This window comes from Mesoplodon densirostris, chromosome 3, assembly GCF_025265405.1.
Source record: "Mesoplodon densirostris isolate mMesDen1 chromosome 3, mMesDen1 primary haplotype, whole genome shotgun sequence".
NCBI classification, from domain to species: Eukaryota; Metazoa; Chordata; class Mammalia; order Artiodactyla; family Ziphiidae; genus Mesoplodon; species Mesoplodon densirostris.
In genome coordinates, this window is record NC_082663.1 from 80,304,803 (window position 1) to 80,327,353 (window position 22,551).

At 37.7% G+C, this 22,551-nt stretch overlaps 1 protein-coding gene across 1 annotated transcript; it reads right to left on the minus strand.

Moving 5' to 3' along the window:
* Window positions 1–219: 219 nt before the first annotated feature.
* On the minus strand, window positions 220–21,088 carry RIOK2 (RIO kinase 2). The gene is made up of 10 exons (XM_060093193.1): window positions 20,900–21,088; window positions 18,125–18,263; window positions 17,253–17,369; window positions 14,853–15,028; window positions 11,969–12,057; window positions 9,780–9,971; window positions 8,178–8,270; window positions 6,591–7,115; window positions 5,837–5,933; window positions 220–1,328 (listed from the first exon to the last, which is right to left on the minus strand). The coding sequence occupies exons 1-10, from the start codon at window positions 20,963–20,965 to the stop codon at window positions 1,164–1,166; spliced, it is 1,659 nt and encodes a 552-aa protein (XP_059949176.1). The 5' UTR covers window positions 20,966–21,088; the 3' UTR covers window positions 220–1,163.
* Between the last annotated feature and the right edge of the window lie 1,463 nt (window positions 21,089–22,551).

Genomic DNA, 22,551 nt, shown 5'->3' on the forward strand with positions numbered 1-22,551 from the left:
ACATGTACCTAAGAACCCACTTTCACATCTCACTGGATTATAAAGTCTTTGAGGGAGAAACCATGCCTTACGTATTTTCTTTTTTCCCGCACCCAGTGAAGGGAGTACAGCTGAACGCGGGGCCTAATTAGGGACGATGACCCCCAATCCAGTTGAAAATCCACCTATAACTTTACAATCAGCCCTCCCACATCCACAGATTCCGCCAACCTCAGATCATGCAGTACTGTAGTATGTATTTATTGAAAAAAAATCCGTGTATAGTGGACCCTCGCAGTTCAAACTCACGTTGTTTAAGGGTCAACTATATTTGTTATCTTTGACGTGAAATATGTTCTTGACCCACCAGTTAAGAATATCAGAAAGGACTGTTCACTTCTCATCCCTTCTACTTCCCCCCACCCTTAAGTCTTCTACTTCTGTTCAGGCTGCATAAAAACTGGAAACTGTAAAAATCATGGTGTGACTATCTCAATTTTCTGTTCCCATGACCACATTACCAATTTAAGTAGCAGAAAATAAAAGGAGACATTGCTGGCTTATCCTTAATACAAGAGACTAAAAAAATACATGGCAGTGAATTCTTCCTGTGGCTAAATAAAATGCAACCAAGTCATTAGAAGATTTTCTGAGAGATAAACATCATTATAATTACCATTCCAATAACTACACTTTAAAGTGCTAGGCACTGTTCTAAGTGCTTTCTGTGCACTGTCTCATATAATCCTCAAAACAAGGCTACAAAGTAGTTATAAACCCAATTTTAACACTAAGAAAACTGAGGCAGAGAAGGAGAGAAAGAGGGAGAGAGAAATAAGACTTGCCTAAGGTTGTTTCCACCAGTAAGTGGAAAAGCTGGAATATGAAACCAAGCAATCTACCTGTTTGTGGTAGAGAACAAAACCCAGCAAAAACAGTGATATTTAAATTTTAAAAAATACTCAAATATTCCTAACAAAAAATTACTTGGAAAACTGGGTTGCTTTAGCAGAATTACTATAGTTATTCTTTAGAAGACATGTACTGAATGAGTCAAATTTATTGATGAAAGAGGGTTTACTTATCTATTTATATATATATCTGCCTTGGTCCAAAAAATACTAAAGGTGGCTTAAAAAGGGATCATAGTAACTTTCTGAAAAATATTCAAGTTCTTAAATATATTACTCTCCCCAAAAGCTAGCTGCTTCCAAACTTGATTTAATATTTTGCATGTTTTCTCTCCGTTGCTTTGTAAATATATTTGCTTCTCCTTTCTGTAATCGTCGTCTCACAGCTGATTTTTGCTGTTTTGTCAACTGACGCTTCACCTTCTGTTTCACCAATTCCTGGAAAGATTTCATGAATTAGTATCACTGATAATGGACCATTTTGATAAGGAGTAAACATTCAATAAAAAAAAGATTTACATTGCTAATATTTTTCAAATTTCTGTTAAAAGCATGAGTTTTAAAAATTCCAAACACTGACAGTACTATATTAAACAGCAATAAAATAAAACACCGAACTGTTATAAAATAGGAGGAATATGAATTAAATTCCTAACAGAAATACAGATTACAGCAAAAAGTAGCACATAGTAGTGAATAGTCACATTTCTTTAAATAACAAATCATCATAGTGCCACCTAGTGTCTATCAGGAAAACTGAGAAAAACCAACCAACCATAACCCCAAAACCCAAACCCAACAAGATGGAAAGAAAACAAAAACAAAATCAAAACAACCTGCTTATTCCTTTGCTTTCTAGGTAAAAGGAGGCATGGTTTTGTAGCGGAAAATTATGTTTGAAAGCATTTACTACTGGTCAAATATACGCAAGGGTGCCTTCATAACTTCAGGTGTAGAGATGACCTGATGGCAGCAGTTACTCATGGAAAAGTCCTCATACAGTTTCTGGGAGAAACAGTATGTTTTCACACGGTGAATGATCATAAATTCAAATTATTTCTTATCACTTAAGACGCAGGCTGCCAATGTCAAATGACTTACAAGATGAAGAAAAAAATCTGAATATTCCGTTCATATAATTTTTTTCCCTCTGAAGCAGCCTGTTTAATTGTGTATAATCTTGCATCATCCAACCTCTCCTAAAAAAAGAGTGAACGCTGAAAGGGTTGAAGCAAGGGTCTCTTCTTAATATGCCCCACCCTATGCTAGGCACAAAGAAGCATTTATTAAAAATCTGTCAAGTTAAAAAATTAAAGATTAATGGATTTGAGAGGTAAAAAGGAGCTAGAAAAACTAGTCTGCCTAACGCACTGTTTCTTGGACTGTTTATGTATAATATAAACCTCTGGATCAGATAAGTTAAATGCACACTTCAGATATTTTACACAGTTAGGCAGACAGGCTTTAACAAGTTATTTCTCTTTATTTTAGTCTAATGATTCTCAGTGGGAGGAAAGATAAAATAAGAGAAAGCGAAACAGAAGAATAAAAATGCAAGTTCCTGCAGAGGCTGATATCCCAGGAGATGCAGTTCCAGGAAGACCAGAGTCTTAGAAGCACCTGGTTGCTATCCCAGAAATTTCATTACTGAAAGCATTAAGATTGGCTGAAAGTTTAACACAGGAGTGACTGGCCTCTAGGACTTTTCTTTACCCTAGGAAGCCAGGCAACTATCACAGCCTCCTCACCCCAGCAGACCAGAAACCTGAATCAGATCAGCATTGTCTTAATTATCACCAAGAAAACAAAGCAATACCTTCAGAATTCTGAAGGTCAATTATTTCCAAACCACAACTCTAATACTTAAATTCTCAATCAGGTGTGAGGACACGATAAAAAAGACATTTTTAGTAATAAAAAGTCCTCTCCCCCACCCAAATTCGCTCAAAAAACTACTAAAATCTGTTCTGCCACATAAAGAAGTAAACTCAGTAAGGAAAAGAGATAAAACTAGGAAAGAATGTATCCAACAAGAGACTGAGACAACAGTGGAACATGCACCACATTTAAACTAGAGGAGTTCAGACAGAGGCCTCCGGGATAGTTCCAAGAAAAAAAAATCAATTTATTTTCTAAATATTCTGCTTGAACTTCCCCTTCGTTCTTTACTTCAATGAGACCATAAGATAATCATATCAAGCAGCTAAAGAAAATAAGGAGGTAATGAATTACTCTGCATATACCTCCTAATTCAAACAATTTATAAATCCTACAAGGTTAATTTTCATGTTAAAAAAAAGTGGGAGGGCTTCCCTGGTGGCGCAGTGGTTAAGAGTCCGCCTGCCGATGCAGGGGACACGGGTTCGTGCCCCAGTCTGGGAAGATCCCACATGCCGCGGAGCAGCTGGGCCCGTGAGCCATGGCTGCTGAGCCTGCGCGTCTGGAGCCTGTGCTCCGCAACGGGAGAGGCCACAACAGTGAGAGGCCAGTGAACCGCAAAAAAAAAAAAAAAAAAAAAAAAAAAAGTGGGAGAAAAATCCACATTAGTATATTTTTTAACAAAAATGATGAAATGCGAAATAAAATACAGTTGACCCTTGAACAATGAGGGTGTTAGGGGCACTGACCCACTGTGCAGTCAAAAACCTGAGTATAACTTAGAGTCAGCCATCTGTATCAGAGGTTCCTCTGTACCTGCGGATTCAACCAACCAGATCATATAGTACTGTAGCATTTACTATTAAAAAACCCCACATATTCAAACCAATGTTGTTCAAGGGTCAACTGTACTTCTGTATTATTTCAAGGAATACATGAAAAAAATGAATGAAAATCATGTACTTTGTTGTTGTTTTGTTTTTTGTTGCTATTGATGGTGGCCATGTATGTATTTATTTAAAATTAATATACATTAATGTTTAGCTGGAATTTAATTCTGTTACATATTAGAAAGAACAGTGTTCATAAATGGCAATTTTGCCAATAAATAGGGAACTATAAAAGTATTTTAAAGAGGAAAACAGATTTTACAATTTCAAAGAACACAGCAAATCTTTTAGTTTTGCAGACACGAAAACAATCATCAAATTAATGAAGGTAATAAAACAGTTTGTTTTCTCCTGACCCTTTAAAAAAAATGGAATACGACCTCAAGGAAAATAGTATGACCAAATTTCCAAAAGAATTAGAAGTTAATGTGGTCAATTTGTTTCCAGTGATTAGAGGGAAACCTTTGTGATTATGCTGGCTAGAGAGATCTTTTTCCCCCTTAGACTAAAGGCAAATTTGTATTTTATAATGCAGTTTATTATAGGCTTGACCCCATTTGAAATATAAGTTCCTTCTCTTAGCTGTAAGTTAAATGGCATAAAGACAAGACCTAAAGACAGTGTTAGTGTCATCATCTTTATATACAGAAAAGAGCATAATTTAGAATTTAAGGAAGTAGCAGGAGTAATCTAACTTTTCTTTATATGCAATTGCCAATTTTACACCACTGTATTGGGTTGGCCAAAAAGTTCATTCGGGTTTTCCTATAACATCTTACAGGAAAACCCGAACGAACTTTTTGGCCAATCCAATAATTAGATATAATTGCACTTATGTTTTGAATCTGATAAATCAAAGAAAGGAGGATGAATACATCTCAATAAGTACAGAAAAATATCAAAGCCAAGAATGGACAGGCAATCATAAAGTGAGAGAAACTCTTAACCAAGACAGGTGATAATACTTAAAGGGAGATATTATCTTCCATCATAATTAAAAGATGTTTCAAAGATTTCACAGACAAATTTTATGTTCAGAAAATCAGGTAAATTATGAGGCCATCAGAAAGATATAAAATCAATGCATTTACAGAATTTTATTCTTTTATTTTGGTCTCACAAGTTCCAAATGTTTCTATTATCAAGTAAAGATACCAGTACTACTAAAAGTGAACTATATTAATAAAACAGAATACTGTTATTTTTAGCTTGTTTTTTGATAACTGATTTAATTTTGTAAATGTCCCATATTACCCTCCACAGGGTGTACATTTTAACTTGTTAACAATATATTTGAACTTAAAAAATGAGAAGTTCAGGAAAAAACAAAGTTCTTTCCTTGTGAATTCACTTTCTAAATAATAATTTGATTTCCTCCTTTCTACTTTCTAAACTGATTTTCTTCTTTTGCTCATTTTAAGTAAAGTTATCACTAAAAACTACTTTCAATGGTATTCAACTTAGTACCTTCAACCAGAAGGAAAAAACCTACCATACCAATTATGTAATTTTATCTCTGCTTAAAATCTACAAAGGAAACAAATTGATTCTTCCTTCCAGGTAGCCAGGAGAAATGGCCGGCAGGCATAAAAGCTCATCAGTAGGAGCTGGACTATGCGTTCATTATCCTGTCCAGGAAATGTCCTTTATGAAATTCTTTTGGACATTTGTTTCTAAATGTCCAACAAAGCTTGAGACACTGAAAGTTTTACAATTACGTATTTTCCTCTTTCAAAATTTAAGAACAAGCTAGCTAGCGAAGCTCGTGCATTTTCACATTTAAGGTGCAGTGCTGTCACTAGCTGAGTAATCTTGAGCAAAGTCATGTAACTTGTCTGGGCCTCAATTTCCTAATTGTTAAAATGCAGGGACAAGATCACATGAGAATCTACAAAGTCCCCCTTGGATTTAAATTTCTATGATTTTCATCTTTCAAATTCAAGCCAACTTACATGCTGTGTTTTCCCTGAAAGCTCTGATTGTTTCAGCTAAAAGCGAAGTGAACCCTCTCTCCTATTTACTAAATTTGCACTTGTTATCAACTTTATACTATCAACATGTGAAGTCCAAATGGCCAAGGTGGTCCTGTACATTACCTAATCCTCAGAGCGCCTTAGCTTAATAATCTGTCCACAGTAGTGCTAATAACCACCTGGGAAATGCTGAATGAATAGTTACCGGAGGAACTGTTGAATAGCTTAACACACTGCCCGCAGAAGTAACACTCAGAGTTCTTGTTCTATGTTGATTAGTATCTTCCATATTTTCTTCATCTCTAAAATTAAAAGCAAAATTTAGTTAATTTTTAATAGTTAATTATGCTTGATTAATTTATATCATATTACTACTTTGAAATACATAAAGCCATATTTCATCAAACTACCCCAAATCTACAAGTTAAATTTTAGATCTTTTGCTAATCTAAGCTGAGGCTGATTCACTAATATTTGTCCAAAAAAAAAAATCTTAAAAGAAAAATAACAACAGTAATTTTAATTGTACATTAATAAGTAAAGAAGGTTCAAAGCACGAGGGAAAATTCACTGTAAGTAGATATTTTGAGAGCACACTTACTACATGTTTATTGCACTATACATTAACCAAACATACATTAGATGAATAATTATTAAAAATACAAATAATTCATCCATCTAAACCCCCATCAACTTATCAAGAGATCTTATTAACTATTTGAAAGTAATCAGTTTGAATTTGAAAGCAGAACTGCTTAAAATTGAATAAATAGGCTGTCTAGCATCAAGTCAATTATAGAGGGTTATTTGAATTTTAACTATAAAAGGGTTATTTGCTTTCATTTTGCACATGATGCAGAATTATAGCTCTCATGTCATTTAAAAAAAATACTCATTTACCAGAATCAAAGTATAGGTCTCCAGATTAAAGTAAAAAACCAATCAACAGAAGTCTATACCTGAAAGGCCTGAATTCTTTGTTTACTGATGACAAGGCAATCATATGAGGGCACTCATCTTCATACTCCTCAGAGCCCATGAGGATTCCACCTTGACCTGTCTTATCATCTTGCCTGGTGTCATGTTCAGTTCTGCTATTCTCCTCAGAAAACTCAGTTACCGAATTGTTTTTAACAACCTGCCCTTTTATTTCTTCTAAAGGTTGACTGAATTCAGTCATTTCAAAACTATGTGCATCAGCACTGTCCTCTGACAAACTGTCTTCCTTTATTTGTTCAAGGTCTCCAGATGATCTGTAACAGCAGTCAACTGATTCACCTACAGAGTTTTGTCCATTTTCATTATCTGATCTACAGTCCTTTGCTTTTTCTGATATCTCTTCATCAGAAAATGAGAATTCAGATCCCTCCTCTGTTTCAATATTTTTATCATCTGGACCTACTGGATGAAGTAGTTCATTATCTGCCTGCATTTCCTTTGTGTAGCCGCTGGCAGAAACCTCTACATCAAGAGAGTCCTCCCTCCTAGGGAAAAAAAAGAATGTTATGCATTGAGAGAAAAAAATCCACCTGGCATGCTTTCTCCAATTTAATGAGCACTCTAATGAGCCCATTTCAAACAAGCTCTGGAACCCGTGCGCCTCAACTACAGAGCCCACATGCCCTGGAGACTGAGCACCACAACTAGAGAAGAGAAAACCCGCACGGCACAACTAGAGAGAAGCCTGCACGCCACAAGTAAAGATCCCTCATGCCTCAACAAAGATCCTGTGTGCTGCAACTAAGACCTAATGCCGCCAAAAAAAAATTAAATAATGAATCTTAAAAAAATAAAAGGAATAAAATGACTATGAAGAGCAACAGATATTAGTAGAAAAGTTACAGAAACTTCAGTTGATACTGACTTAATAAATTAACTTTCAGAGGAGGCTAAAGATTTTAAGTTATGTCAATCATCCCAAATCAGAAAACAATACCTTAACTACGTATACAAAATGAGAACATTTGGCTGTGAGAATTTACGTATAATTATGTTCCATGAATCAATTAAAGATAGCTCCTATAGTGAATAAAGGAAAAACACAATTTCTGATAAACACTTGGCCTGATTCCTTAAAAATGGGTTATTCACATAGCATCCTATATTGAATAAGCATTCTCGAATTTCTAAGAAACTAGGTTCCTCCTCCAAATTCAGGAAGGTTAATGGACCACAGGCAGGCATAGTTTTTTTTTTTTTTTTTTTTTGCGGTACCTCTCACTGTTGTGGTCTCTCCCATTGTGGAGCACAGGCTCCGGACGCGTAGGCCCAGCGGCCATGGCTCACGGGCCTAGCCGCTCTGCGGCATGTGGGATCTTCCCAGACCGGGGCACGAACCCATGTCCCCTGCATCGGCAGGCGGACTCTCAACCACTGCGCCACCAGGGAAGCCCAGGCATAGTTTTTAAGTTTCATTTGTATATTATACAGCAATGATACTGAACAACAATAATAATGAAAATGTTTTAGATGAAAGTGTTAACTTTTAGAACTAAATAAATCTGGTATTCAGAATTCTATCATTTTATGCAACATAGTATACAAACCTGATATCACTAAAGGTTGGGAAAAGCTCACTTTCATAGCTGAAACGTTTCATGAAGAAATCTCTGATGCATTTAACATCTCTGTCAAAATACCTGCAAAAGCAAGAATCATTTTTTATATAGCCTTTGTTGTTCATCTTTTTCCTTATTAGCCAAAGACAACATCCTTGTTATTTGTTATGACATTCTTATTGTTACATGAAAGAGCAAAGGATGTTACTCAAAAGAAAAAAGAAACAAATCAGCTGCTGGTGTTTGAAAAACTAAAAGCCCAGGAACAAGGACTACAAGCTGTCAATGGCATACAGTTCTTATGGTTAGAAATGTCATATTATCTTTATTACCCATTAGCTAATATGCAGCAAACACCTATAGGAGATAAGTAATGCTGTGGCTTATAAATGGTTATCTGGAGACATGTTAATCTGGACTGAGAGTAGAAGGACCTCTGAATATCAGGTTGCTTTTTAAGGTACCATAAAGCAGCCAAAACAGATTGAATTCTCTAGAAGGTTTCCAGAAAGGAAGAATTAAGAGACAGGATGACATGGAATTGAGAGAACAGGAGAAAAAAAATAATCTTAATTTGATTACACTCAATTGCATCATAGAATACAAACACATAAAGGAAAATATCCTGTCATATTTCACAATTTGGCTGTTTAAATGGTCAAGTAATATGAGAAATAAGATTATCACAGTATATGAAGTGATTCTGCCCTGTGTCAGGGATGAGGTTTTACGTGAATTCCTTTCTCTTATCAAAATAAAAGCTAAAAACAACATAAGAGATATTACCGGTCTGGTAACCGAGTTCAGTACAAAACCACAGCTTTCATCAAGGCCATAAAAAATTATTAAATTATGCCCGGTGAAGCCCTCTTGGAGGCAACCATGAAGCAGAGAAAAGGGGAAAGGCAGACAGGATGTGGTTCTAGGGTTCCTCCTTCCATGTCCCTACTTCTTCTGATCAGGCTTTTGTTTTAAAAATTGGGCTTCCACCTAAACATTTGTTTGAATAAAGAGTTCGATGGCTGAGAAAGTTTGACTTTCGCAAGTCTGTCAGGTTACAAGAGTAATTCAAATTCTTTTGATGATTTATAAAAGTAGGCAGTTTCTTCAGATTTCTAATATACAGCATTATTTTAATGAATAGGTTTTAAATACTGTATCAAAGTGCATTTTTTTTCACCTTTAAAATACCAAGGAGGGGCTTCCCTGATGGCACAGTGGTTGAGAGTCCGCCTGCCGACGCAGGGGACGCAGGTTCGTGCCCCGGTCCGGGAGGATCCTGCATGCCGTGGAGCGGCTGGGCCCGTGAGCCATGGCCGCTGGGCCTGAGCGTCCGGAGCCTGTGCTCCACAGCGGGAGAGGCCACAACAGTGAGAGGCCCGCGTACCGCCAAAAAAAAAAAAAAACAAGGAATAAGAAAAATTCTTAGGGGGAAAATCAGAGCATTTTGACATCCCAATTTTTAGACTCTTAACATCAGCCACTTCAAACCAGTTATTAACCCCAATGACAGTATGACAAAGCTGAAAAATTATTATTAAATAAAAAATGACTGTATCACACATAAACACAGTTACATCCAGAATATACCATTCAGCATTGGTATGAGAAGTTGAAACCATTTGTGGAAAATCGATCATGGTGATGTGGTCATCTTTATCCAAAATGAGATTGAATTCATTGAAATCTCCATGAATCAGCCCATGATTTGCAAGTTTAACAATTAGTTCCATAGCTTCATCATATATTGATGCAGGATCTTCAACGTGGTGTATCTGACATCTGAAAGTGTAAGTATGAAAATGGTTATTTGTCCTCATTTATGATTTAATGAAAGCAAGTATGTGTGTATTTACATTTAAATACTATTTCCATTTCATCATGCCTCCCTAGTAGTTTTCTCTTCAATCCTATCAGCATACAGACATAACAGCTTAAAAAAAAAAAAAAAGCCACAACCCATTCAATTCTGTATCTTCTCCCCAGTACACCATTCTTTCTTTCATCTTAACAGCCAAACTCCTCTACTTGTGCTTTCTCCAATTTAATGAGCACTCTAATGAGCCCATTTCAAACAAGCTTTCATTCAACCTTGTTCCAATGAAATAGCTATTGTCAAAACTACCAATGACTTACATGTTGCTATATCCAATGGTCAATTCTCCACCTTCATCATTATCTGGTCTGTCAGTTAACCTCTTCCCTCTCCATGAAGCAGCTCCTTTCACTTGACCCTTGGTACACTAACTCTTCACGGTGTCCTCTTTCTGCACTGATCATTCCTTCTTAGTTTTTTTAGCTAGTTCTTCAGCTTTTCCCTGACGTATAAATTTTGGAGCTCCTCAAAGGTTAATCTTAAGACCTATTATCTTAACCATTCTTGGTGATCTCATACAGGCTCATACACAGACTTCACTCTAGACTTCTCTGAGCTTCTGGGCATCTCTAACTTACCATGTCCTAAACTGAACCTCTGATTCTGCCCCACCCTCTAACTCCAAACTGTCTTCCTGCAGTCTTTCCCATTTCTGTAAATGGCAACTTTATCCCTCCAATTATTCAGGCCCCAGATCTTGGTGTTATCCTTACCTGCCCCTTCCTTTATATCAATATCCAATCCCAAACACATCATGTAGGCCCTGACTATAAAACATATCCAAAATCTGACCACTTTTTATCACCTTCACATCTACCACTCTGATCTAAACTACCATCATCTCTTGCTTGCATTATTACAATAATTTCCTAACTTTTCTTCCTAATCCTGTCCTAGTCTCCTTTTAGTCTATTTTCAATACAGCAGAGTGATCCCATTAAAACATTAGTCAGATCATGTCTCTTCTCAATTCAAAATCCTCCAATGGCAGGGAGTTCCTTGGCAGTCCAGCGGTTAGGACCCGGAGTTTTCACCGCCACCAAAAAAAAAAAAAAAAAAATCCTCCAGTGGCTTCCTGTCTCAATCAAAATAGTCCTTATACTATTGCTACAATGGCAATCACATTAGAAAATATAAATGTATCAAATCAACCTTAAAGTTACTGAATGTTATATGTCAAATATATCCTCCCCACAAAAATAAATAAATAGAACATCCTTGCAATGGCTTACAAATCGTCTGCTGCCTCTGTGATCTCATCACTTACAATTTCTCCCCTTACTCACTCAGCTCCAGCCACAGTGGCCTTCTGTTTCCTGAACATGCAGGCATACTCCCATTCCAGGATTTACGCATTTGCTCTTGCCTCTGCCTGAAATGTTCCTAGATATCTGCATGATTTCCTCTCTCACTTCTTTCAGGTTTCTGCTCAAAAAATCCCCTTATCAAGGAGACTTTTCCTGGTCACCCCATGTAAAATAGCAGCCTCCTACACCCACCCACCTCAACACTTCCTGTCCCCCTTACCCCACTTTATTTTTATGCATGGCATTTACCACCATCTGATGTATCAAATATTTCCTTGTTTAGCTATCTCCTGCAAGTTTCCTTCCATCAGAATGTAAGCTTTATGAGGGCAGGGACTTTGTTTTGTTTACTGGGGAGCCTAGAACAGCACTTGGCACACACTAGACTGTTTATTTACTGACTGAGTCAGAGAGTATAAAATCCATATTGTCAGAATGAAACTGAACTTTCAATTTGCCTTTAAGTCTATCTACTACTTTATGTTAATTTCTAACCTCCCAGAAGCAATATTCCATTTACAGAAAAAAAATTTATTTTTAAAAACTGAACCTTACAATTATTTATTAGGACTCAAGGTTTCAAGAATTATACTTACAGAGGATAGCCTTTTATGAGTTCCATGACCACTGCATGGCGATTATAATCAACTGGCTTTGGAACTGGAAATTTCCTTTCATACAATGCCTAAAATATAGCAAAACAGGTAAAAATTAATTAAGAGGTCATTAATTTTTAGGGAACAATAAGATTAAATGTACCTGTCCACAACCAGAAAAAATATATATAAGCCTTTACAACATTACAGTTAACACATGATTATTTATGTATGGCTTATTCACTGCACAGAATGAGCTGTACATAAAAATAACATTGTAAACCAGTTTTTGTAATTCACTTTTTTTTTTGCGGTATGCGGGCCTCTCACTGCTGTGGTCTCTCCCGTTGCGGAGCACAGGCTCCGGACGCGCAGGCTCAGCGGCCATGGCTCACGGGCCCAGCCATTCCGTGGCATGTGGGATCCTCCTGGACCGGGGCACGAACCCGTGTCCCCTGCATGGGCAGGTGGACTCTCAACCACTGCGCCACCAGGGAAGCCCCTGTAATTCACTTTTTTACCAAACATTCATTTACTGAACATTTACTAAATATTATACACTGTGCTAGGGTTACAAAAATGAGTGTGAAAATGTCTCTGCCTTCAAGAAGTTTCATCTCATGATATGTATATCTCCTATTTTGTAAGTTTCTGTCATTTACTGGGAGTGTGCTTAAAAAATTCAAATGGAAATAAATTGTGATTTAGGAAATATTCTGTCTTCTGGCATATCAGGAAATGAAATATTCCAATATATTAGGCATTTCAGTTTATACACCACTGACCTTTTTCTTCAGACCACAATATACAATATAAATCTATTATGTGACAAACAGTCACTGTAGTCACAAATAAACACCGTAGTAGTCTGAGTCAAATGTTACTACCCACCATCCATAAATCCATTTTTTACCCTATGTTTAACTTTTTCTATCTTATTGCTTACAAAGGCCTGTTGTATTACTTTCTTCAAAATATCTTAGATTTATGCCCTCTGCCATTTGGAATGCTACCATTTCTAAGCAGGCCTTTGTCATTGATACCTGAATCACGCCAACAGTGGTTCTAGTTCTTGCTACCACACCAAATCTTTCTTCAGTGTACCAATACCAACTAAGATGCTTGCGTCAATGCTCCATTTTAGAAAAAACTACATTGGCTGTAAATATCAACTTCAGTCTGAATAACTTCTCCTAGTTTTCAAAACTCTTTAATCCACTTATCCAGTCCTAGTTCTCTCAATACTCTGTCCAAAAAACACTCTGGAGTGTGATCAAGACAATCACCTTAGTGACTGTCCCCATACACACAGGGCTCACACGAATATTCATGTCTTTGCCATTCTGGCTCCTTTGCAAAGTACACTGTCTTATTGTCTTTTCCTTACAGACAAATCATATGCAACTCCATTACTCTACTCAACTCCCACTCACTTATGAAACCTCCTTCATTGATCATTCTACTCTACAGAAGATTCTCCAAACTCAACATATAATTTGACATTTAAACTGTTCTTTGTTTTAGGTGTGTTCATGTTATCTTTCCAACTTTAAGACACACACTGCACTCGTTATTTCTTTGGTATCCGCTGTTTACCTCCCCCAACAAAATACTTAATATAGAGGTAGGCACACAGCTGACACTCAATATATGCTTATTAACAGGGTTAATTTTAAGAGTTGTCTACTCTACTTCCTACCTTCTTTGGACAGGAACTGAACCATTTCCCTCTCCCCAAAGATTGTCTGCTTGGCCGTATATTTGTTATTTTTAAATCCAAATGGTTTTGAACATGCTTTGGCAGCTCAACAGTATGTAACAACTCTAACTATTGTCATAGTGGTCTAGCCCTTGTACCATAGCTTAACCCTTAAGTTATAGCTCAATCTTATCTTATTTTCCCTTAGGAAAAGAGAGAATAAATTTAAGAAGCATATTTATCCACAACCAGGCTCTATTCCTGTGCCTTCATATAAACACACCAAGAAGACACTTAATATAGTTTGGGGGAAATGTGTAACAATTCCTACCAAACTGTCTACTTACTATCACAGGATACAAACCACTGATATAACACAAAAAACACAACATGTATGGTATCGATATCACTTACTTATACTGCCTTGAGGATTCTTCCCTCAGGATTACTAAAAATTTAAGCACATGAATTAAAATAACCTACTCAAAGAACATCAAACTGAAACTCCCAAGAAATAACAGGTCATACACTGGAGTGACTTTTAATAATTCAAAATTTTAAAAAGATAAGTTATAACAAATAAATCCTACTGGAGAGAATAATAAGAATGCAGTTATTTTCTAATTTAAATTATTAGTGAAGACAATTAATTTGGCTATTATTAAAGATATTTAGTAACTCTATGTTGAACTTAATTTGGAAGGTAAAAGGTTGAAAACTAAAGATTTTTACCATTTCCAATATACATACAAATTCATAAATTGACATTTCTTCCATTGTGGGGAAAGAAAAATACCAGTCAACTTACCTGAGAGACTAAGGTTTCTACAGAAGGTAATTATCTGGTGTTTTCAATTAGAGACAGACATATGTATAGACAGGTATAGATTTACATTCACATATACACATTTGTGAGACAATTACATCACTAGTTATTTCAGGCTACTCTATCTTGTTAACACTGTAGAATACAAGTTGCCTTTATGCATTTATAACAGCTAAAAATACCTTTGCGTAGAAGCAAACCACGAGAAAAACAAATACCAGAAATAGTCAAAAAAGTTAAAAGTGACTGTAAGGATTGGGATGGGGAGTAGGGAGATGTGGAGGCAACAGACTGATGCATGTCACCACAACCTTTTAACTACACATATTGTTTGGTTAAAAATATAAAATTAAAAATACCTTCATATAAGCAAATTCTTTCATGGCAGAGAGACGAGATAAATAAAGCCAAGACATGTTATGCCTGTGTTTATGATAATCACGCTTGTTTTTCAGATTTCGAAAGGAGGTTCTTCCCAGTCTGTGAAGCTTTAATGCAAATTGCTGCCTTTCTTCATTTGCAACAATGTAAATATCTAGAGTCAAAATTTTAAAAGGATCATTATTATATTTTTTTTCCAGTAAATTTAAACAATTCCAATTTTCTAACTTTGGTTTTATTTGTACCAAATTTTATCTTTCCTAATAACCAGAAATAGTTACCATTCATCAAAATTCTTTTTATTGTAATTTTAATTACAATACAAAATGATGACATGTATTAATATCTACTACAAAAGAAAACAGGGATGCAAAGGTGTCAAAGGTTATTGCTTCCAAAGATGCTCAATGCTCAATTCCATTTAGTGGGAATACATCTAATTGTTCCTTAGTGTCCTACATGTACGAGCAGTGATTAATAATATCTTCCTTTTCAACATGGGACTTGTCTGGCGGTCCAGTGGTTAAGACTCTGTGCTTCCACTGCAGGGGGCATGGGTTCGATTCCTGGTCGGGGAACTAATCCTGCATTACCATGCAGCAGGGCCAAAAAGAAAAAAATTCTTTCTTTTCAACAATGTGAAGTTCAATTATTAAACTGCTTCAATGAATAAATACTGAGTATCCAAATATAATCCTATAATAATCAGAATGGAGATCTTCCCATAAATATTCTAACTATCAAACAAGTTGCTATTTTAATACTAACATTTAGAACATGTCCTAATTACTCATGAGAGAAACAGCCTCTCATGTTCGTGAGATTATAAATTCACACAATTTGGAAGGAGATTTGGTAATATCAAAATTTTGAATGTGCATAACTTTAGCTCTAATAATTTAATTTCTAAGACTGTAATACTTGGCAACTACAAGAAAGACACCTCTGCTGATATGAAATGATGTCAGGGATGCACCAAGTGGAAAAAAAGCAAGGTGTAGAATTGTAAGTACTGTTTGCTTTCACCTATGATTAAAAAGATATGTGAATGTATATACGTACATCCTCAGTACATTATATACTTGTATTTACATAGAATATTTCTAGGATATGTACAATATTAATAAATAGTGATAGCTTTGGGAAGTAGTAACAGGAGAAGGAGACCTGGGTTAGGAGTTAAGATTCACTTTTTACCGTACTCTGTTTTGCAAGTAATGAAGTTCTTAAAAATTAAAAGAAAGCCATTTTTTTAATTGAAAAAAATTGGACATAAAAAAATGAGGAAAAAGAGGTGTTTCATCATTTTATACATTTTTACACACACACACTCCCACATTTAGTAACTCTAATTTACTTATTAACTATATACCATACTCTGGATATTAATATAGTAGACATACAAACCATATGAAGTACCAAAACAACCTCCTTTGGAATAGGTTTCCTAATAGTTCTTTTACTTCTCATTTTAATTTTTTTGCTCTCTCAGTTTAAATTATGTAACTATACAGCACGAACTTTGTAGGACAAAAAGTAGTGTATACGAGAGCACGGCATAAAGAAAATCTTTCTCTGTGCTTTATTTTTACCATACATAAAAAACCACTACATAGGTATTTGTTTAATGCTATTTTAGAATTTTTTTCTGTGGTTCTACACATATCTAACTTTGCCCTGTTGTTCATATTGCTGTGATGGAAAGTGTGGTTTTTGTAACTTCCTTGTGATACTTTAAAAAAATATATATTTATTTATTATTTTTGGCTGCATTGGGTTTTCGTTGCTGCGCGCGGGCTTTCTCTAGTTGAGGTGAGTGGGGGCTACTCTTCGTTACACTGCGGTGGCTTCTCTTGTTGTGGAGCACAGACTCTAGGTGCGCAGGCTTCAGCAGTTGTGCACGCGGGCTCAGTAGCTGTGGCTTGTGGTCTCTAGAGCACACGCTCAGTAGTTGTGGCACATGGGCTTAGGTGCTCCGTGGCATGTGGGATCTTCCTGGACCAGGGCCTGAACCCATGTCCCCTGCATTTGCAGGCGGATTCCCAACAACTGCGCCACCAGGGAAGCCCCCTTGTGATAGTTTTAAAAATTATTACAAATGTTCAATTTATCAGATATTAAAATAAGAACAAATAAAGTATTTGCCAAAGATTTCAGTTATTAGAGGAAAACTGATTCTTGGTATAACTGAACTTTCAGTGGCAGACTTATGAAAAAACAGTAATTTACTAAACTAAGGGTAATTTCAAAATCTGTATTGCTTTCAACCAACTTTCATTTACTGTTTAGTTAGAAAAATAGAAAAGATGAATCCTTTCTCAAGGGGAAACAGAAACTAAAGCAAATAAAATGCACTCAATAGTACTATCAGCACTTACCAGATTCTTTGCCAACACCCATCTGGTTTCCAACAGACTCAACCACCTGTCTAGAAGAAAGTGTTTTCAAAGCTAGGTAATCATAGCCTGCATTTGTCAACCGATAGCCCTGGACAGCTAGACAAAATCAAATGAGAAAGACCATATTTTAGTTACACTGTACCATCAAGTCACATCAGGTCAAGAGAAAAATTTAAACAAGGGAAGTCTTAGCTGGAAAAAGAGTAGCTACCCAGGCTTATGAGTTTTGGCATTTCTTGCTGTAATTTTTATTTCTTCTCTAGAGCAGTGTTACTCAAGGTGTAACCTACAGACTGACACCAGTCTATAAATGTTTGTTACTAGTCTGTGACAAGTTATAGAAACTGAAATTAAGTGGTTCAAAATTTTTTGTATCAATTTGACTAAGTTATTTTATGTCTTCAATTCTAATAAGAAAGAATTTGTGCCTGTATTTTGTCAGTTTTTTATTTTTCTAGTAATTATTTTTATTATTTTATAAAGGTACGGATCCATAATAGGTAGAAAAAGAGAAACTCATCCCTCACCACTATGGTTTGAGAGGTAATGCTCTAGAGTCCTTTGGCAGACTGTACTTGCCAAAGACAGCAACAATATCTTAATCCCACTTGCTCTTCTGCAATTGGAACTTGCTAATCCCCTATGAGGAAATGGAGGCTATTTCTCTAGCCTCCTGGATCTGGGTGGGCCCTGTGATTGCTCTGACCAATAGAACATGGTAGAAGTGTACTGTGTCAGTTCTATGTCTAGTGCTTTCCTAGTCTGGCAGCTTCCACCTGCTTTTTGGAATACCTGCTCTGGGGGAAGCCAGTTACATATGGAAAAGCACAAACGGTGCCTCAAATACTTACTTTTGGTTCGCTCCCAAGCTATAAGTTTATGTTTTGCTAGTTCTCTTAAAACTTTATTACAACCACCATGTTTAAGGCTGGCTATAGAAGCAACCAAACTGCAGGGAACAATTTCATGGTTCTTCATGCCCATTTCAACCTGCAATTGAAGAAATCAAAATGCAATCATAATCAACATAGAGCTGTTGTCTACCAAAACCTTGTGAAAAACTTAACTTCTCCGTCAAACTTTCCTGACCATGCAGTTTCCCAACCAATTGAGTCATAATTTTTACCTTCTCTAGACATATTTTAAATCACAATTTGGTATATAATCATTGATATTCTTAGTCTCTCTCTCTCTCTACTATACTATATGCACTTCAAGAGTATGAATTGTGAGTGCTTAACATAGTTACTAACATATGGTATGTACCAAAATATGTATTGACATCCAAATATTTGTGTTTAATAACTACAGATATTCCAGGTATTTATTAAGAAGGTATTTAATGAGAAGATATGAAAGGACCTGAAATGTAGACCAAAAGTTTTCGATTTTATACTGAGCAAAGTAGGAAACTCATGAAGATGCTTTGGCAAGGGAGATTTAAGGATTGTTTTAAGGATGTTAATCTAGCAGGAATATGCAAAGTGGTTTAGAGAAGGCAAAAACTGGAGGTTCTGTACTGGAGAACAAAGACAACAGTCTAGGCCAGAGAAAACAGAAGCCAGGACAGGGAAGAGGTGGTGGTAATGGAGGGAAAGAATTAAAGAAATTAGTATGGGAGGGATTGGCACTGGATGTGGGAGGGTAAAGTGAATGAAGAGTCAAAGGTGAAGTGAAAAGAAAAGAAGAGGCTTTAAGATATTGATAATTATTATTATTTTAATGGTGTTTGAGAAAGGAGTGAAGGGGTAGACAAAGTTGATTAATTCGGTATGAGCACACTGAGTCTGAGGTGTTGGAAGGTCCTTCGTGGAAGGTACTTCAGATGAAGATGTTTAAGGAAAATTGGAAAGGCTGATCTGCACTTGGGAATGAAGTCATAACTACCGGGAAGAAATCGTCAATTACTTGATGGAGGTAAGAGGTAAAGTCATAAAGTGGATGTGATCATTAAGCGAGATAATGGAAGAAAAAGGAGGGATAAGGGACAGAATTTGGGGCGGGGGGGGGGATTCACACTGAAAGGTAAGGGCAGCCAGTCAAAGTATGATTACTGATGTAGGAGGTACCAGAGAAGTAAAGGGAAGATGGTCAAGGAAAGGTGGCCACTGATACCAAGACTAGTAAGACTCAACTGAGACTGAAATATTTAATGAATTAGGCCATTCCTTGGTGAGCTTCAAAAAGAACTTAAGAATTGCATAAATAAAGTTTTGGAAGATAAATCTGGCATCGTTTTGATGTCCCAACCAAAACCTCACACTTTAAACTTAACTCATCTTCCATGCTTTGTTCTGTTTCTCCCAGCTTCTAACATTCTCGACTCCCCTATTTCTGTCAGACGCATTAAGGAGTGAGTTAATGTGCTGAGGAAGTAGAGAAGGAAGGTATCTTTTGACAGTAGGTATTTAGAGGAAGTGTGGCTGAATTTCAGAATCTATGGGAGGAGAAAGAAGTGTCTTCCAAATTTTACACTGAATTTGCATTTGATAGTTTATTCCTTAAGAAATGCCTATTTAAGCAAAAGATAATAGCTCCTAAATAAATGTGTTTTATTCTGCAAATGCCTAATCTATGTGTTGGTCTTTGTGCTATAAGACTAAGACCATAAAATCTGTTTTTGTCACTTCCTTGCTTAACAACATTCAGTGGCTCCTCTATACTTAGAATATATTCAAAATTCTTTACCAAGCCTGAATGACTATCTATAGCACATGATCTGGCTCTCACCTTTCCCAGTTACATCTCCAACTCTTCAGTCTCTTGCTCACTATGCTCCAGCCACACTGGCCTTTCTAGTCTTCAGAAATTGTTCCTGCCTCGGGGCCTTTGCACTCACCACTGTAGCTTCCTCTCCCTTCAATTCTTTCCAAGGACTTCACTGGACCGGCGCCTTCTCATTCAGCTGTTATGCCCGCCCCGCATTCTTTCTTTTACTTGTTAAATATTTATTCGGTACCTACCAAATACCAGGAACTTTATAAAAACAGACAAGATTCTTGCACTCAGGCAGTCTTCTCTAACTAAACAATTTAAAAACAGTATTCAGGCTCCCTGCCTCCACCATGAGGGGTCTCTATTCCGTTATTCGCTTTATCATCTTCATAGCACTTATTATCTTGATATTATCCCTTATTTATTCGTTTACTTGATGATTTGCCTCCTTCGTCTTGTCTGTCCTGTAACCCGTGGAATTCTCTAAAACGGTTACTACATATCCGATAAGTATGTGTGGACTGAATGAAACTGAAGCAATGCTATGTGACTCAATCTGTGAGTATGGAACTCAATGCTATCAATTACTCTTCAGGATTCTTAAACCCTTCTCACCTGGTCAGAAGCCCAGAATCAGAGAAGCTTCCCAGACTACAGAGATTCGATGTGGCTCTGGAGAAGGGGAGCAAAATAGGAAGGAAAAGAGGGGTCTCTGCTTTACGTGGGGGAAGATAAAAAGCTTCTGAACAAAGGCTTTTGAAAAATCCGACTCTCCGGTCTCTTCCCCATTCCCAACCTCGGCCGCGTTCCAGGGCCTAAAGCTCGCTCAGCTCCCAGCAAACTTGGAGGAAGAGGACGAGCACGCGCGGTGGAAAAGGTCAGGGGAGAGGGAAAAACGGCGAACTTCTTACCGCGGTCAGGACCCTGAAGTCATCCCGGCTCATGTAACGCAACTTGGCCACATTCACCTTCCCCATGGCGGCCCCGGACCCAGGCGAGAATCCTGTTTCAACAACCAGACAGCTCTAGGAGAGCTGGCACCCCGGCTTCTCACGCACCTCACAGCGGCCGGGCGGCTCGCGCCTGCGCAGCTTATACTACAGGTCCTTGTTACTAAAAATAAGTCCCGTTCCCACTGACTTGGGGGCAATAAAACGTCTTCTGAGTCTTATGAAGCATATAGTATGGAACAAAGCAGAGTATTTTTTTAAAAGTGATTTTGTTATGTGGCTTAGTCGGCGGACTCTAAGTGCTCTCTATCATACGCCATTTATTTTTCATATCTGTCAGGACCGGCTGCCTAAGGGATGCGACCCGCCTCTAAGAGCAGAGTGGTAGTTTAATGGGAGGAGCACGTTTAACAGCAACTCCTACTTTAGGCGAAGTGACTTCCACTAAGAGATGGAGAAAATGAACCTGAGCCGGACGCCGGACAATCCAGGAGGTTAGAAATAAAAAGAGTAACTACACTAGCAGGCCCCCTGTCCAACTGCGCATGCTTAGGACAGGGGCCGACGTGGTTAAAGAGAACCCTGGCATCTGCTCACTACTTGATTTAAGTTGGTCCCCAAGACTCCGGAGGGCGCCTGCGCCTGCTGGGGGGGTGGGGCCTGGAGTGACGTGTGGGGGCGGGGCTGTAGCCGGCGTCTCTCCCGCGCTTTTCCAGAAAAAGTGCGCATTTTGACGTTTCCGAGCATACCTATGTGGGCTGTCGGTTGAGGACCCGATTTAAGGGCTTTAGGAGAACTGCCGACACCCGCCCTGGGACTCCAACCTACGTCAACAAAAATGTAGCCGGAGCGGGACCGTAAACAGCTTGCACCCCGACAAAGAGGGTGCGTACTCTACTATACTTTCCTTACAACAAGTATAACAAAACTTGCATTTATATCTCGTTTCATGAACTATATTTTAAACCTTTAAAAGGCATGGGCTTCCCTGGTGTTGCAGTGGTTGGGAGTCCGCCTGCCGATGCAGGGGACACGGGTTCGTGTCCCGGTCCGGGAGGATCCCACATGCTGCGGAGTGGCTAGGCCCGTGAGCCATGGCCGCTGAGCCTGCGCGTCCGGAGCCTGTGCTCTGCAACAGGAGAGGCCACAACAGTGAGAGGCCCGCGTACCGCAAAAAAAAAAAAAAAAAAAAAAAGCCAGTTATTTTGGTTCGCTACTCACGTGAGGTGAGGGTGCTGCATTTGCTCGCGGAGGTTTGTGGGCCACTGCTATTCAGCCTCTCCCTGGGTCTAGCCTCAAAACTTTTAGTGTAAACTTGGGAAATCAGTCTTTACAAAGAGTTCCTATCCTTTCCCCGCCTCCGGTTGTTCACTGACGCGTGTGCTGATTTTCCTCTTCTCAAAGGCCCCACTGGGTATGTTGCTCTGTCCAGACACAGAACTAGCCTTTTAATAAAACATGCACTGGAATTCTAAGGCAGGCAGTTGAATCTGCCCTATCTTTTCAGCCAGGATAGTTAATATTCTGAAATAGAGAATAAAGAAAACAGAGCAACCCTCTATTCCCTCGACACAACCTTTGCCTTCTTTTTTACTTGAATTCAGTAAATCTTT

Excerpts from the sequence above, each read along its gene's own strand:
- RIOK2 (XM_060093193.1), bottom strand. The coding sequence starts at position 20,965 with ATGGGGAAGGTGAATGTGGCCAAGTTGCGTTACATGAGCCGGGATGAC. Across the intron at positions 18,264-20,899 it reads ACTTCAGGGTCCTGACCGCG|GTTGAAATGGGCATGAAGAA; the intron begins GTAAGAAGTTCG and ends CTTCAATTGCAG. Across the intron at positions 15,029-17,252 it reads GGGTGTTGGCAAAGAATCTG|ATATTTACATTGTTGCAAAT; the intron begins GTAAGTGCTGAT and ends TTTTGACTCTAG.